The 13,328-nt window shown below is 38.0% G+C and overlaps 1 protein-coding gene across 1 annotated transcript in view; it reads right to left on the reverse strand.

Annotated features, from left to right (window-relative positions):
* Positions 1-2,694: 2,694 nt before the first annotated feature.
* LOC126365930 (2-amino-3-ketobutyrate coenzyme A ligase, mitochondrial) overlaps positions 2,695-13,328 on the reverse strand; it is a 72,338-nt gene continuing 61,704 nt past the window's right edge. Inside the window, exons 7-8 of the mRNA XM_050008697.1 lie at positions 12,090-12,267; positions 2,695-3,048 (exon numbers count right to left, since the gene is read on the reverse strand). Of these exons, the coding sequence (XP_049864654.1) occupies positions 2,891-3,048; positions 12,090-12,267 (336 nt within the window). The 3' untranslated portion in view covers positions 2,695-2,890. The remainder of the gene's footprint in view (positions 3,049-12,089; positions 12,268-13,328) is intronic.

Raw genomic sequence — 13,328 nt, forward strand, 5'->3', positions numbered from 1 at the left:
CAGCCGCGGTCCATTAGTATACGTCGGACCTGCGTGTCGCCACTATCAATAATTGCAGACCGAGCGCCGCCACAAGGCAGGTCTAGAGAGACTTCCTAGCACTCGCCCCAGTTGTACAGCCGACTTTGCTAGCGATGGTTCACTGACTTCTACGCTCTCATTTGCCGAGACGATAGTTAGCATAGCCTTCAGCTACGTTATTTGCTACAACCTAGCTAGGCGCCATACTCAGTTACCATTGATATTGTGCATCATGTACCGTCCAGAGCAACGTTCGTCATTAATGGATTAAAGTTAAGTATTCCAACAGCTACGTCCATCTTTCTCAGTTCTAATTCCCTTGTCATGTTCCAGACCTCACGCCAGCATGCGTGAGCTAAAACCCGTGCATTTCGGCCTCCTGTAGTAACGGTGTTGGCTCTCCTGCCAACCACAACACAATATATCCTACAACGCAGACCACCGTTTGTCTCATGTGATGCTGTGTGAAGCCACTGCTTCTACTGTTTGGTGCTGATGCGATGCCAACCACATGTGACACCACTTCTGCTGCTTGGTGGTGATGTGATGTTGCTCATGTGTGATGCAATGTGAAGATGCTGCATCTGCAACTCAGTGTCGATGCGATGCCACCTATGTTGCTGTTGTCTACCGCTGTTGTTACTAACACATGCTATTATGCATATTGTCTGCACTAAGTGCTCTATTATTGCTGCTGCTGCTTTCACCACTGCCGGACTATACAGAAACTTAAAAGCCTGTACGCTAACTGCTCATTACTATAGCTGGGATACTGGGACAACCAATCTAAAATATCAACAGAATGAAAATACAGTCAATTCCAGGATGAGCCAATCCAATTATGATGCTTTCTCCTGTTCTCCATGGTGTTTCTCCTGTTCTCCATGGTGCAGGAAATGTATGGCCATTAACTTGGAGCATGGCAGGCTAACATCAATAGGAGGTAGCCAACACCGTCACTCATTATCTCAACACAACATCATAATGTTAATACCAAAGCCTTACATTAGCAGTAAGACATTAACAAATAATTTAATAAAAGATGTAATGAGGTTCAATCTGTTGATCGAAATCTCGAAGAAGGATAATGACATTGTTTGAAACAGAATGATTTTAAGTTTTATATAAATCCTTTTAATTATTTTTTAGAGAAGTACAATGTATGTTAATGATGGCCACAAATTAGTAACTCATTGAATAACTGAGCAGTGTCTATTGCCAGTGCAAATTTTGGTACTACTTTGTGCAGATGTAGCATTATACCCAGCAACATGTGTTAAATCCCAACACGCAAGTCACAGTGCACAAAAATTTTATTCACGGCATACATACCACCCATAGCATTACTAGCTCCAGATGAAATACCTCACCAACACTCCACACACAAACTGCAGGTGAAATGCCACAAGCTCTGCCTTGCATCCTCATTTAATGCAAATTCTTTCATCCCAAACACCATTCACAATTTCCAGAACAATTTCATATAATTACTTATAATAAAATGTATGAAAATCTTTGAAGTAATTTTCCAAACTTTTAACGTGATCATTTACACATGTGTTCATTACATTGCAGGCATTATTCTCTTACCAATGGTATATCACAAGTGTGACTTTTGAGATGGATTCAGTTGTTACAATTTACTATAACAGTGTTGGTAATAATGTCAATAACATTTCAACTATTAAAGCTTTAGACACAGATTTCTGTTCTAAGATCTCATCCCACCGTCACAGTTCCAACACAGTCATTGGTTTTTCTTTACCCTACTCATAATGAATTTTAATGTATTTACACTAAAATCATATTAGTGAAAACATTTCTAGTCACAGGTCCTTCCATATTAGATCGCTCCATGGCAATGTCACTGGTACACAACCCTAATCCTGCCTGGAAAAATCCTGATGACCACAGGGCCTCATGTCTTCCTTCTGTTCAGCTCACCTGTCACACTTGTCTGACAGCTGGCTGCCCCAACAAACATTCACACCAGCCCACAGCCAACCTGTCAGATAAAGTCCACCTCGTGGCAGGCAAACCAGCTGCTTGTAACGTTACATACCTATGTGCAGATTAAAGCAATGCAAAATACTATCACTGAAGCTACTACCCACACATATCCAGCAGCTAGTACGGTCTCTCTTATATTCTGTATACCAATGACACCAACCATTTTCACATTAATTTTAAGCGGCTTCATTTCCCAATCATTGTTCAGTTTGCAATAACAATAAACAAGACTCAAGGTCAGAGAAAGAGAGTGGAATAGGAGATGGACACAGAGAAAGAGAGGTGGAAATGGAGAGATAGGGTAAGGAGGTTATGGGCAGAAAGAAGGGGGGCAGGAAGGGATGGTCAAAGACAAGGGGAGGAGAAAATGTACAGAGAGATGGGACAGAAGGAGATTAAGATGTATATCCAATTCCCATACATATTCAGCAGTTGTGAAGCGTTGCCTGTTTCACTAGCCTTTTATAAACACATTACAATTTTCCCTGACTGTATCTGTAAGTACATGGTCTAAGACTGATGTTTACCTTGTGTGTGTTTTTTTGTTGTGTTTACCATTTGTGCCATGCACAAAGACTTCAAAATGTTTATGTCTCCAAGACATGTTTATAATCACTTCCACAGTTTCCACTCATGGCCAAATACAATAACTGCAATAGTGAGTGCTGATATGTATTATGTTTATTCCACTATAAAACTGCATAATCTCATGGAAACAAAGTTTGTTAAGAGTGTGAATTGTAAAATGACTGGCTGTGCTATAAATGAAAACAGATCATTGTTCGCACAGTGTTGCAAATTTATATATGAGGCGTGTCTGTTATACATATTTAGTATTTATCATGTTATGAGAAGTATTTTATTGTATCACATTCAGCTTCTTGCCAATGTCAACAAATGCATTCACAGCTTTGTCAATTTCATCATTTGTATGTGCTGCAGATATCTGCACCCGAATCCTGGCTTTGTCTTTGGGCACCACAGGATAACTGAAGCCAATCACATAAATGCCTCTACCTGCAAACAAGCATAGTGATTAGAAATTATAGATAAGTAATCCAGCTACAGCTTACAAACATAAAATAATTAAAAATTTCTACTTTCAGAAATAATTGAAGTCGTGTCTTGCTACCTAGCTCTGAGAACACTTGCTGACACTAAAACAGTGTCCTAGATTTGTAGCTAGTGATCCAGATCTTACAGGAATGATGTTAATATAACATGAAGCTGCAATAGCTTAAGATACAGTGATCTTTGTATGTTAGTCTGGATCAAATTTTAAAATTTTGTGCTCAAACACCAAAATTTTTTCCCTAAAAATTTAATGTGACCATTAACTTATGAGCCTTGTTGCTTTTAGTGATGTATGGCATACTTGACCAATTTTCAACTTCTAAAACTTAATACATGCCACATACGTACTAATCTACAGTTTATTTCCATGTACTCTGTTAAAATTTGCTCCTACCAGGACTCTACAGTCTCATTATAAACAGTAAAATGAAAGCTTTCTTTTGTGCTAATAATTAATCCCTGAAAACAAATTGTGTACCTTTACATTAAGAGATATAGAAATTCATAATGTTATTGTAACAATGTTGCAGTGCAGATTCAAAGGTAATTTATCAGTGGTTAGTAGAATTTCTCTGAAGACCTGCTGTCTGATCCAGAAGGTTTTGAGGCCTTTCAAATGCACTGTTTAAATCTTACTCAGAGGATCTCCAAAACAAACAAACAAATAAATAAACATATAGTACAAAACAGGTGTTCTTTGTACTGAATAAAAGTAAACAGAATGGGAGGTGATAACATTTAGCAATAGGACATAAACTATGCTCAAATTTGATGAAAAAATTTTGATGGCATTTTTACTTATTCCCCCATGGACCGTGGACCTTGCCAAGGTTGAAGTGACTCTCATTACTCAATGATACAGGTATCTTAATGACATGTGCAACCTGTATGGAAAGGCCAGACTAACCCATGGGTACTGGAGAGGGACATCAGCCTTCTCAGTAGTTGAAGGGGCAACAGTCTGGATGTTTCACTGATTTGGACTTGTTATATCAGCTAGCATGACTTTACTATGTTGGTACTGCTAACAGCTGAAAGAAAAAGGGAAATTTTCCAAGGGCAAGCAGATCTACTATATAGATAAATGATGAGAGCATCCTCTTGGATAAAATATTCTACAGTTAAAATAGTACCCATGCAGATTTCTGGGTACGAACTACTCAGGAGGCTACCTCATCAGAAGAAACAAATCTGGCTTTCTTCAGGTCAGAGCATGGAATATTATGTATGTTATTTGGGTAGATAGGATAAAGAATTTAAAAAGGGGACATGGAATGACTGAAGTTAGATACAATGAGAATTACTGAAATGTGTTGGCTGGAAGGACAAGACTTCTAGTCAGGCGAGCACTGATTTACAAATACAAAATCAAATATGAGAACTGAAGGAGTAGGTCTAATAATAATTAATGAATGCAGTTAAGCTACTATGAACAGCATAGTGAATGCATTATCACAGCAAATACACAAAACCAATACCCAGCACAGATAATGAAGCGATTGAAATAATGTGTGAAGAGATAAAAGAAGTTATTGAGAGAGTTAAGGCAGTTGAAAATCTAATTGTGATGGGGGCTGGAATTGGATAGCACAGGAAGGGAAAATAGCAGAACATCAACAAAAGTAAAATTAGGATCTGGAATGTAGTTGAATTCAACCAGCCAGTGCTGAGGGGCTTGAGTTAGGAAATGAAACACTAAAAGTAGTTGATGCATTGTGCTATTTGGGCAGCAAAATAACTGACGAGTAATTGAGTAAAAATGCAGAGGTACTGAATCGGACTAAGGAAAAATGAAATTTATGGCACAGTTTGGCTAAATGACATGATCAGTTGAAAGGACACATCCTGTGTCATCATCATGGAAATGTCAATTTGATGATGGAAGGAAGTGTAAGGAGTAAAAATTGTAGAGAGAGACCAAGACTTGAATAAAGTAAGCAAACTCAAATGGATGTACATTGTAGTACTTATGCAGAGATGAAGAGGCTTGCACATGATGGACTAACATGGGGAGGTGCATCAAACCAGTCTTTCGGTTGTAAACAAAAAAAAACAAAAAATTTCAAATATTTACAGATAACTGCTACAGTTTGACAGAAGTGATAGCAACTAATTTTCTGGAGAACTGCTTAAAAGCACTGAGAATTCTTTGCTTGTTCAAGAATGATTGAAAAATTCTCGTGATTGATTTCTCCAAACATTTACATCAAGTAGTAAGAAAATTGTGAATGACTCAGCTTTGAAATTTTAGCAGTGTGAATAGCATCAAAAGTTGTGCTTCTTACCAAAAAATCTTGAATAAGTTACTACTAGTTTCAATTGTAAGCCATCGTAAATTTGGCCTAACCTGTCACGAAACTTGCAAGACCTATTGCAGCTCGTGACTGAAATCATCTTAAAACTTCCTGGCAGATTAAAACTGTGTGCCGGACCGAGACTTGAACTCGGGACCTTTGCCTTTTGTGGGCAAGTTGGTAGAGGACTTGCCTGCGAAAGGCAAAGATCCCAAGTTTGAATCTCAGTCTGACAGACAGTTTTAATCTGCCAGGAAGTTTCATATCAAGGCATACTCCACTGCAGCATGAAAGTTTCATTCTAGAATCATCCTAAAACCTCGAATTTTTTTCTATCTTGAGCTCAAATTTTGCACAAATTAGTTTTAATTCATCAAAAGGAATATCTATGGAAAGTTTCATTCAGACTGAAGATGATCAGATGGGTACCACTGGTCTACGTGGTGAAGAAAAACTATATTGCTGTTCTGAATATGTTTTAGTTTTGATGTCTTGTGGGTGTATGTCCAATTCCTCTGTGTGTGGATGTTTTTAAGTTAGGGGAATCACCAATTCTTGTTTTCAGTTGTGAGTCAGAGACATTGAAGAAGTATTCCACACATTTGTGGTCATCCATTTTTTGTGAGTGGCTGTAAAATCAAAGTCTGCATTAACACATAGTGTTCATAATTCTTTTTATTTTTTAATATTATTATTTTTGATATTTTTTGTGTAGGTACCTTTTTTATTATTTTGGCATAGTCTATTGTACAAGATCTTCCATTGCCTTTCATTAAAATGTCTCTAATAAACATCTATCAAGAGGCTAAGGGACACAACTACAAATAGACAAGCTGGTTTTTGTGACAGAATTGTAATAATAAATTATAGTTTTCATGGAAAAGAACTTCTTACTGTAAATGTTTTGTGTGGGGTGCAAAACTACCTCCAATGTTATGACTCTTATTGTCAATGCTCCTTTATCTAGCCCATTTGCTATAAACCATTTTATTAGGTATTTAAAGCTGCTGTCATTATGGCTATATAATCTGCAAAAGTAAACAATCTGTTTCCACACCATCCTCCTTAGTCCTGTTCCTTTTGGTACTCATGTCTTATTTTTTCCAGTACATGGTTGAGCAAAAGTGCCAAGATTCTGTATCTGCAACAAACTCATCTTTTAATTTCAAAGGGACTAGAAAAAAACTTTAATCTTGGACTTGATGTTAGTCAATGTTACCCTCATATACTGTCATAGTTACTTGTCTCCCGTTTTCTTCCATTATGTTGAAAGTAGTAAATCATATTCAATGGAGTCATATGCCCTTTTAAAATTTTCAAATACAAATACATATTGAAACTTGCCGGCAGATTAAAACTGTGTGCCAGACTGGTACTCAAACCTGGGACCTTTGCCTATAAGACAAGTGTTCTACTGACTGAGCTATCCAAGCACAACTTGCAAGCCACTCTCACCGTCCTACTTCCTCCAGTCCTCCAATATCCATCTCCTGCTTTAAGTAGGGCTTTGATGGATGATTGTAAGATGTGCTTGGATAGCTCAGTCAGAAGAGCACTTGTTTGTGAAAGGCAGAGGTCTCAGGTTCCAGTCTCTGTCCAGAACACACTTTTAATCTGCCTGTAACTTTCAGACTGTGTACAATCCACTGCAGAAATAAAATTCATTCTTTATAAATGCATATTGTCTTCTCTCAGTCTAAATAATGTTGTTTCCACATTCAATATGTGTTCATTGTTGATCATCCTGCTCAAAATTTTTCTTTAATTTTTCCCTGTTTATGCCTGTCTTGTTTTCATAGACATGTTAGAATTTATGTATGTTGCTGAGAATAGAGAGATACCACAATGATTATTCACCTCTGTAGTATTTCCATTTCTATACAGAAGATAAATGAAAGTTAATTTCCAGTCATGTTCTTCGTCTTCTTCCTCTCATATGTTTACTATTGTTTTACGTAAAAAAATCTGTTCCTTCTCAGCAGAAATAGTGGACAAAACCCATACACAAAAAATAAGAAACTGGTACTTCGAAGTGCCGTTTGGCAAAAGCTGTTTATCATACACAACTGAAAGAATCTAGATGAATAGATGACATAAATAGTTAACACTTTGTCACATTTTATAGTATTAGTTTTATGTGTATGTGATGAAACATAAACAGCAAAATTTGCCATTCTTGTAAATTTTAATGACTAGCACACTGTGAGTAAGTATTTATCTCACAGTCTTACTATCATGTTTAAACTTTGGCAATTTAGCAAAGATACTTTATCACCTGTTATCCAAAAGTAGCCCCCACATTTAGCAATTACTAGCTAACTAAGTGTTGTGCAACATGTGAAAGTACAGAGCTGACTGCAGTTTCACTGCTTTATTACTTTGTGCATTTTCCTTTTTGTATATACTCAACCATAAATAGGAGATATTCCTATTTTCATCATATAAAAAAATGTCCTTTATTACAATTTGTAAAGCCTTTCACTCAAAACACACTTTCCTGGCTTATTTTAAGGAAATCTCCTACTCCCTCTCTCTCTCTCTCTCTCTCTCTCTCTCTCTCTCTCCCTCTCTCCCTCTCCCTCCCTCCCTCCCTCCCTCCCTCCCTCCCTCTCTCTCCCTCCCCCCCTTATACAGAGTGAATGAGAGAGAGAGAGAGGGGGGGGAGGGGTGTGTGTGTGGTTGTTGTGAGGAGGGGGGGGGGGGTGAGAAGTAGAGATTAAAGAATAACTAGGATGAACAGACACAGACAGAAGGTGTATACTGGGAATGCACATCTTGTTATTGAGCATGGTCTACAACATGACAGTGATGACCTCAGTGCCTACCTCACCACATGTGCCATCTGGATTCTTCCCCCAGATTACAGTTTTTAAAGAACTCCACAAGTGGGAACAGGTGTTTCAGCATGTCCTTGTTTCTCACTGCCCCTGGCGTTAATATATGTTAATAATGTTCTTTAAATTCTTTGGTCCCAGCATTTATTCTTAGTAACCACTTCTTTTTTTAGTTTTCTATATCTGTACTTGTGGTCTAGGGGTAGCGTCTTTGATTCATAATCAAATCGTCTTCGGTCCCGGGTTCTGTCCTCGCCACTGCCTAAATTTTGATAAATAATCAGCATTGGCAGCCGAAGACTTCTGGCATAAGAAGTCAGCCTCATTCTGCCAACGGCCTTGTCAAAGAGGGCGGAGGAGCGGATAGAGGTTCAGGGCACTCTCTTGTCCTAGGGGTGGGAAATTGCCCCTAAAGGTGGAAGAATCAGCAATGATCAACGACATGAGGATGTAGAAGGCAATGGAAACCACTGCATTAAAGACACGTAACGTGTATCCACAGGACATGTGGCCTGTAGTTGAAGAAGTGTCATGATGATCTCTCCATTGGCAAAAGATTCCGGAATAGTTCCCCATTCGGATCTCCGGGAGGGGACTGCCAAGGGGGAGGTTACCATGAGGAAAAGATTGAATAATCAATGAAAGGATAATGTTCTACGAGTCGGGACGTGGAATGTTAGAAGCTTGAACGTGATAGGGAAACAAGAAAATCTGACAAGGGAAATGCAAAGGCTCAATCTAGATATAGTAGGGGTCAGTGAAGTGAAGTGGAAGGAAGTCAAGGATTTCTGGTCAGATGAGTATCAGGTAATATCAACAGCAGCAGAAAATGGTATAACAGGTGTAGGATTCGTTTTGAATAGGAAGGTAGGGCAGAGGGTCTGTTACTGTGAACAGTTCAGTGACCAGGTTGTTCTAATCAGAATCGACAGCAGACCATCACTGACAACGATAGTTCAGGTATACATGCCGACGTCGCAAGCTGAAGATGAACAGATAGAGAAAGTGTATGAGGATATTGAAAGGGTAATGCAGTATGTAAAGGGGGACGAAAATCTAATAGTCGTGGGTGACTGGAATGCAGTTGTAGGGGAAGGAGTAGAAGAAAACGTTACAGGAGAATATGGGCTTGGGACAAGGAATGAAAGAGGAGAAAGACTAATTGAGTTCTGTAACAAGTTTCAGCTAGCAATAGCGAATACCCTGTTCAAGAATCACAAGAGGAAGAGGTATACTTGGAAAAGGCCGGGAGATACTGGAAGATTTCAATTAGATTACATCATGGTCAGACAGAGATTCTGAAATCAGATATTGGATTGTAAGGCGTACCCAGGAGCAGATATAGACTCAGATCACAATATAGTAGTGATGAAGAATAGGCTGAAGTTCAAGACATTAGTCAGGAAGAATCAATACGCTAAGAAGTGGGATACGGAAGTTCTAAGGAATGACGAGATATGTTTGAAGTTCTCTAGCGCTATAGATACAGTAATAAGGAATAGCGCAGTAGGCAATACAGTTCAAGAGGAATGGACATCTCTAAAAAGGGCCATCACAGAAGTTGGGAAGGAAAACATAGGTACATAGAAGGTAGCTGTGAAGAAACCATGGGTAACAGAAGAAATACTTCAGTTGATTGATGAAAGGAGGAAGTACAAACATGTTCCAGGAAAATCAGGAATACAGAAATACAAGTCGCTGAGGAATGAAATAAATAGGAAGTGCAGGGAAGCTACAGGAAAAATGTGAAGACATCGAAAAAGATATGATTGTCGGATGGACAGACTCAACATACAGGAAAGTCAAAACAACCTTTGGTGACATTAAAAGCAACAGTGGTAACATTAAGAGTGCAACGGGAATTCCACTGTTAAATGCACAGGAGAGCAGATAGGTGGAAAGAATACATTGAAAGCCACTATGAGGGTCAAGATTTGTCTGATGTGATAGAAGAAGAAACAGGGGTCGATTTAGAAGAGATAGGGGATCCAGTATTAGAATCGGAATTTAAAAGAGCTTTGGAGGACTTACAGTCAAATAAGGCAGAAGGGATAGATAACATTCCATCAGAATTTCTAAAATCATTAGGGGAAGTGGCAACAAAACGACTATTCATGTTGGTGTGTAGAATATATGAGTCTGGCGACATACCATCTGACTTTCGGAAAAGCATCATCCACACAATTCCGAAGACGGCAAGAGCTGACAAGTGCAAGAATTATTGCATAATCAGCTTAACAGCTCATGCATCGAAGCTGCTTACAAGAATAATATAGAGAAGAATGGAAAAGAAAATTGAGAATGCGCTAGGTGACGACCAGTTTGGCTTTAGGAAAAGTAAAGGCACGAGAGAGGCAATTCTGACGTTACAGCTAATAATGGAAGCAAGGCTAAAGAAAAATCGAGACACATTCATAGGATTTGTCGACCTGGAAAAAGCGTTCGACAATATAAAATGGTGCAAGCTGTTCAAGATTCTGAAAAAAGTAGGGGTAAGCTATAGGGAGAGACGGGTCATATACAATATGTACAACAACCAAGAGGGAATAATAAGAATGGACAATCAAGAACGAAGTGCTCGTATTAAGAAGGGAGTAAGACAAGGCTGTAGCCTTTCGCCCCTACTCTTCAATCTGTACATTGAGAAAGCAATGATGGAAATAAAAGAAAGGTTCAGGAGTGGAATTAAAATACACGGTGAAAGGATATAAATGATTCGATTCACTGATGACATTGCTATCCTGAGTGAAAGTGAAGAAGAATTAAATGATCTGCTGAACGGAATGAACAGTCTAATGAGTACACAGTATGGTTTGAGAGTAAATCGGAGAAAGACGAAGGTAATGAGAAGTAGTAGAAATGAGAACAGCGAGAAACTTAACATCAGGATTGATGGTCACCAAGTCAATGAAGTTAAGGAATTCTGCTACCTAGGCAGTGAAATAACCTATGACGGACGGAGCAAGGAGGACATCATAAGCAGACTCGCTTTGGCAAAAAAGGCATTTCTGGCCAAGAGAAGTCTACTAATATCAAATACCAGCCTTAATTTGAGGAAGAAATTTCTGAGGATGTACGTCTGGAGTACAGCATTGTATGGTAGTGAAACATGGACTGTGGGAAAACCGTAACAGAAGAGAATCGAAGCATTTGAGATTTGGTGCTATAGACGAATGTTGAAAATTAGGTGGACTGATAAGGTAAGGAATGAGAAGGTTCTACGCAGAATCGGAGAGGAAAGGAATATGTGGAAAACACTGATAAGGAGAAGGGACAGGATGATAGGACATCTGCTAAGACATGAGGGAATGACTTCCATGGTACTAGAGGGAGCTGTAAAGGGCAAAAACTGTAGAGGAAGACAGAGATTGGAATAAGTCAAGCAAATAATTGAGGACGTAGGTTGCAAGTGCTACTCTGAGATGAAGAGGTTAGCACAGGAAAGGAATTCATGGCCGGCCACATCAAACCAGTCAGTAGACTGATGACCAAAAAAAAAAATATCTTTTATCTTCTAACATGTTTCATTTCCCCCTTGCCCCACTTCTAACAACTATAATGCACTTAGCTTTCCACACTTGTTAGCTACTGCACAATGTTTTTCAGTATATCTCTGTCTTACTTATGACTTTACCTTCTGATTTTAAGCTCTTAAGCATAAAAGAAATCAAATCTTTCAGCAAAAAAATTGAAGGTAGGTTTGAAAGATCCTCACATAGACTAATTGAAAAGGTGAAAAAACAATTTATATATGCTGCACTTTTAGATGTACTGCTTATTTTCGAGAATGTTTCGCTTCAAAAGCGAATTTGTGGAAATATGCATATATTGTGTTATTTATAATAAAAATACGTACACAACATTTGTTCTGCAAAAATAGTTGCAAGTTTAGCATCACCTAACATGACAGGGCAGATAGGATGATTCTCCCCAGCAATAGTGAATCCTGCTTTAGTCATTGCAGAACGGAATCTCTCTGTATTCTTCTGAATACGTTCAGTAAATGAGCTGTCATTTATAAGCAAATCCAGTGCCTGAAACATAAAAAGCCCTTGATTATTTCTGCTGTCGTTCAAAGCTTAATATTATTATGAAATAAAGGTTTTGTTCAGTTTCACATATGACAAATTGCCACAGACTCATTGACATTTGAGTAACATAGTGATGGTTTTGCTGTGTTACAATTATTATTGATAACTAATGAATTTAATTTTCAGCTACATCGTAGAGTTCTATGAACTGTGAGATAATTCAGCACACAATAAATTATACGTGTATTGCTATTAATTGTTGTCAGAAGGAAATTAATACAAACATAATAGAAAATTTAGGAAGAAAAGAAGCTGAAACAACAATAATGGAAAGTCCTAGATGGAGCAGTATGTAAAATAAGAAATAGGTAACCACTCACTTGCAGAAATAGAAGTATGCCTTTGGGTGTCTGTATGGTTGTGTATGCAAATATACACTTTTCCTAGGAAAAAAAGCTAGTTCTTGAAAGCTAGTGTGAACACTGTTTTCTGTTATGTGTTTCTATGTCCCATGCATGAATCTGCTCTAGGTGAGTGGTTGGCATTCCTTCACTGTGTAGTTACTTTTGTGTAGCCAGAAAAACTGTTCAACTTGTATTACATAAGAGCCTTCTGGTGATTTGTGTTATTTTCAGTAACAAAGTGTTGTTGAAATGGTTCACCTTGCATAAAACATTGTTTTATTTGTTTTTAACTCTTACGAAAAGACATGCATCCACATGCAGGAAACACATAACCATGCAGTACTTTGTGGATATCTGTGGATTACACAGCCCAATGATCGAACAACTTTTTTGCTGAAAATACCTTATTCTTATGTTTTTTAGGGTGGAAAATCCAAATATGATACTTAATAAACTGTATCACCCACCATTTCTTCACATTTTACAGTTCAATTTATTAAATTAAGCGAGTTTTAAAGAATTTAATGGCTTTTATATAGTTAAAATAATTTTAAAATGAAGTTCTAATGAATGTAGATAACGTTGGTAGCACTGCTGAAAAACATTTGCTGGCAAAAACACAGGTCGATTCTATTTTTTTGTTAACAGATAGTGTTTTGT

This window comes from Schistocerca gregaria, chromosome 4 (genome assembly GCF_023897955.1).
Source record: "Schistocerca gregaria isolate iqSchGreg1 chromosome 4, iqSchGreg1.2, whole genome shotgun sequence".
NCBI classification, from domain to species: Eukaryota; Metazoa; Arthropoda; class Insecta; order Orthoptera; family Acrididae; genus Schistocerca; species Schistocerca gregaria.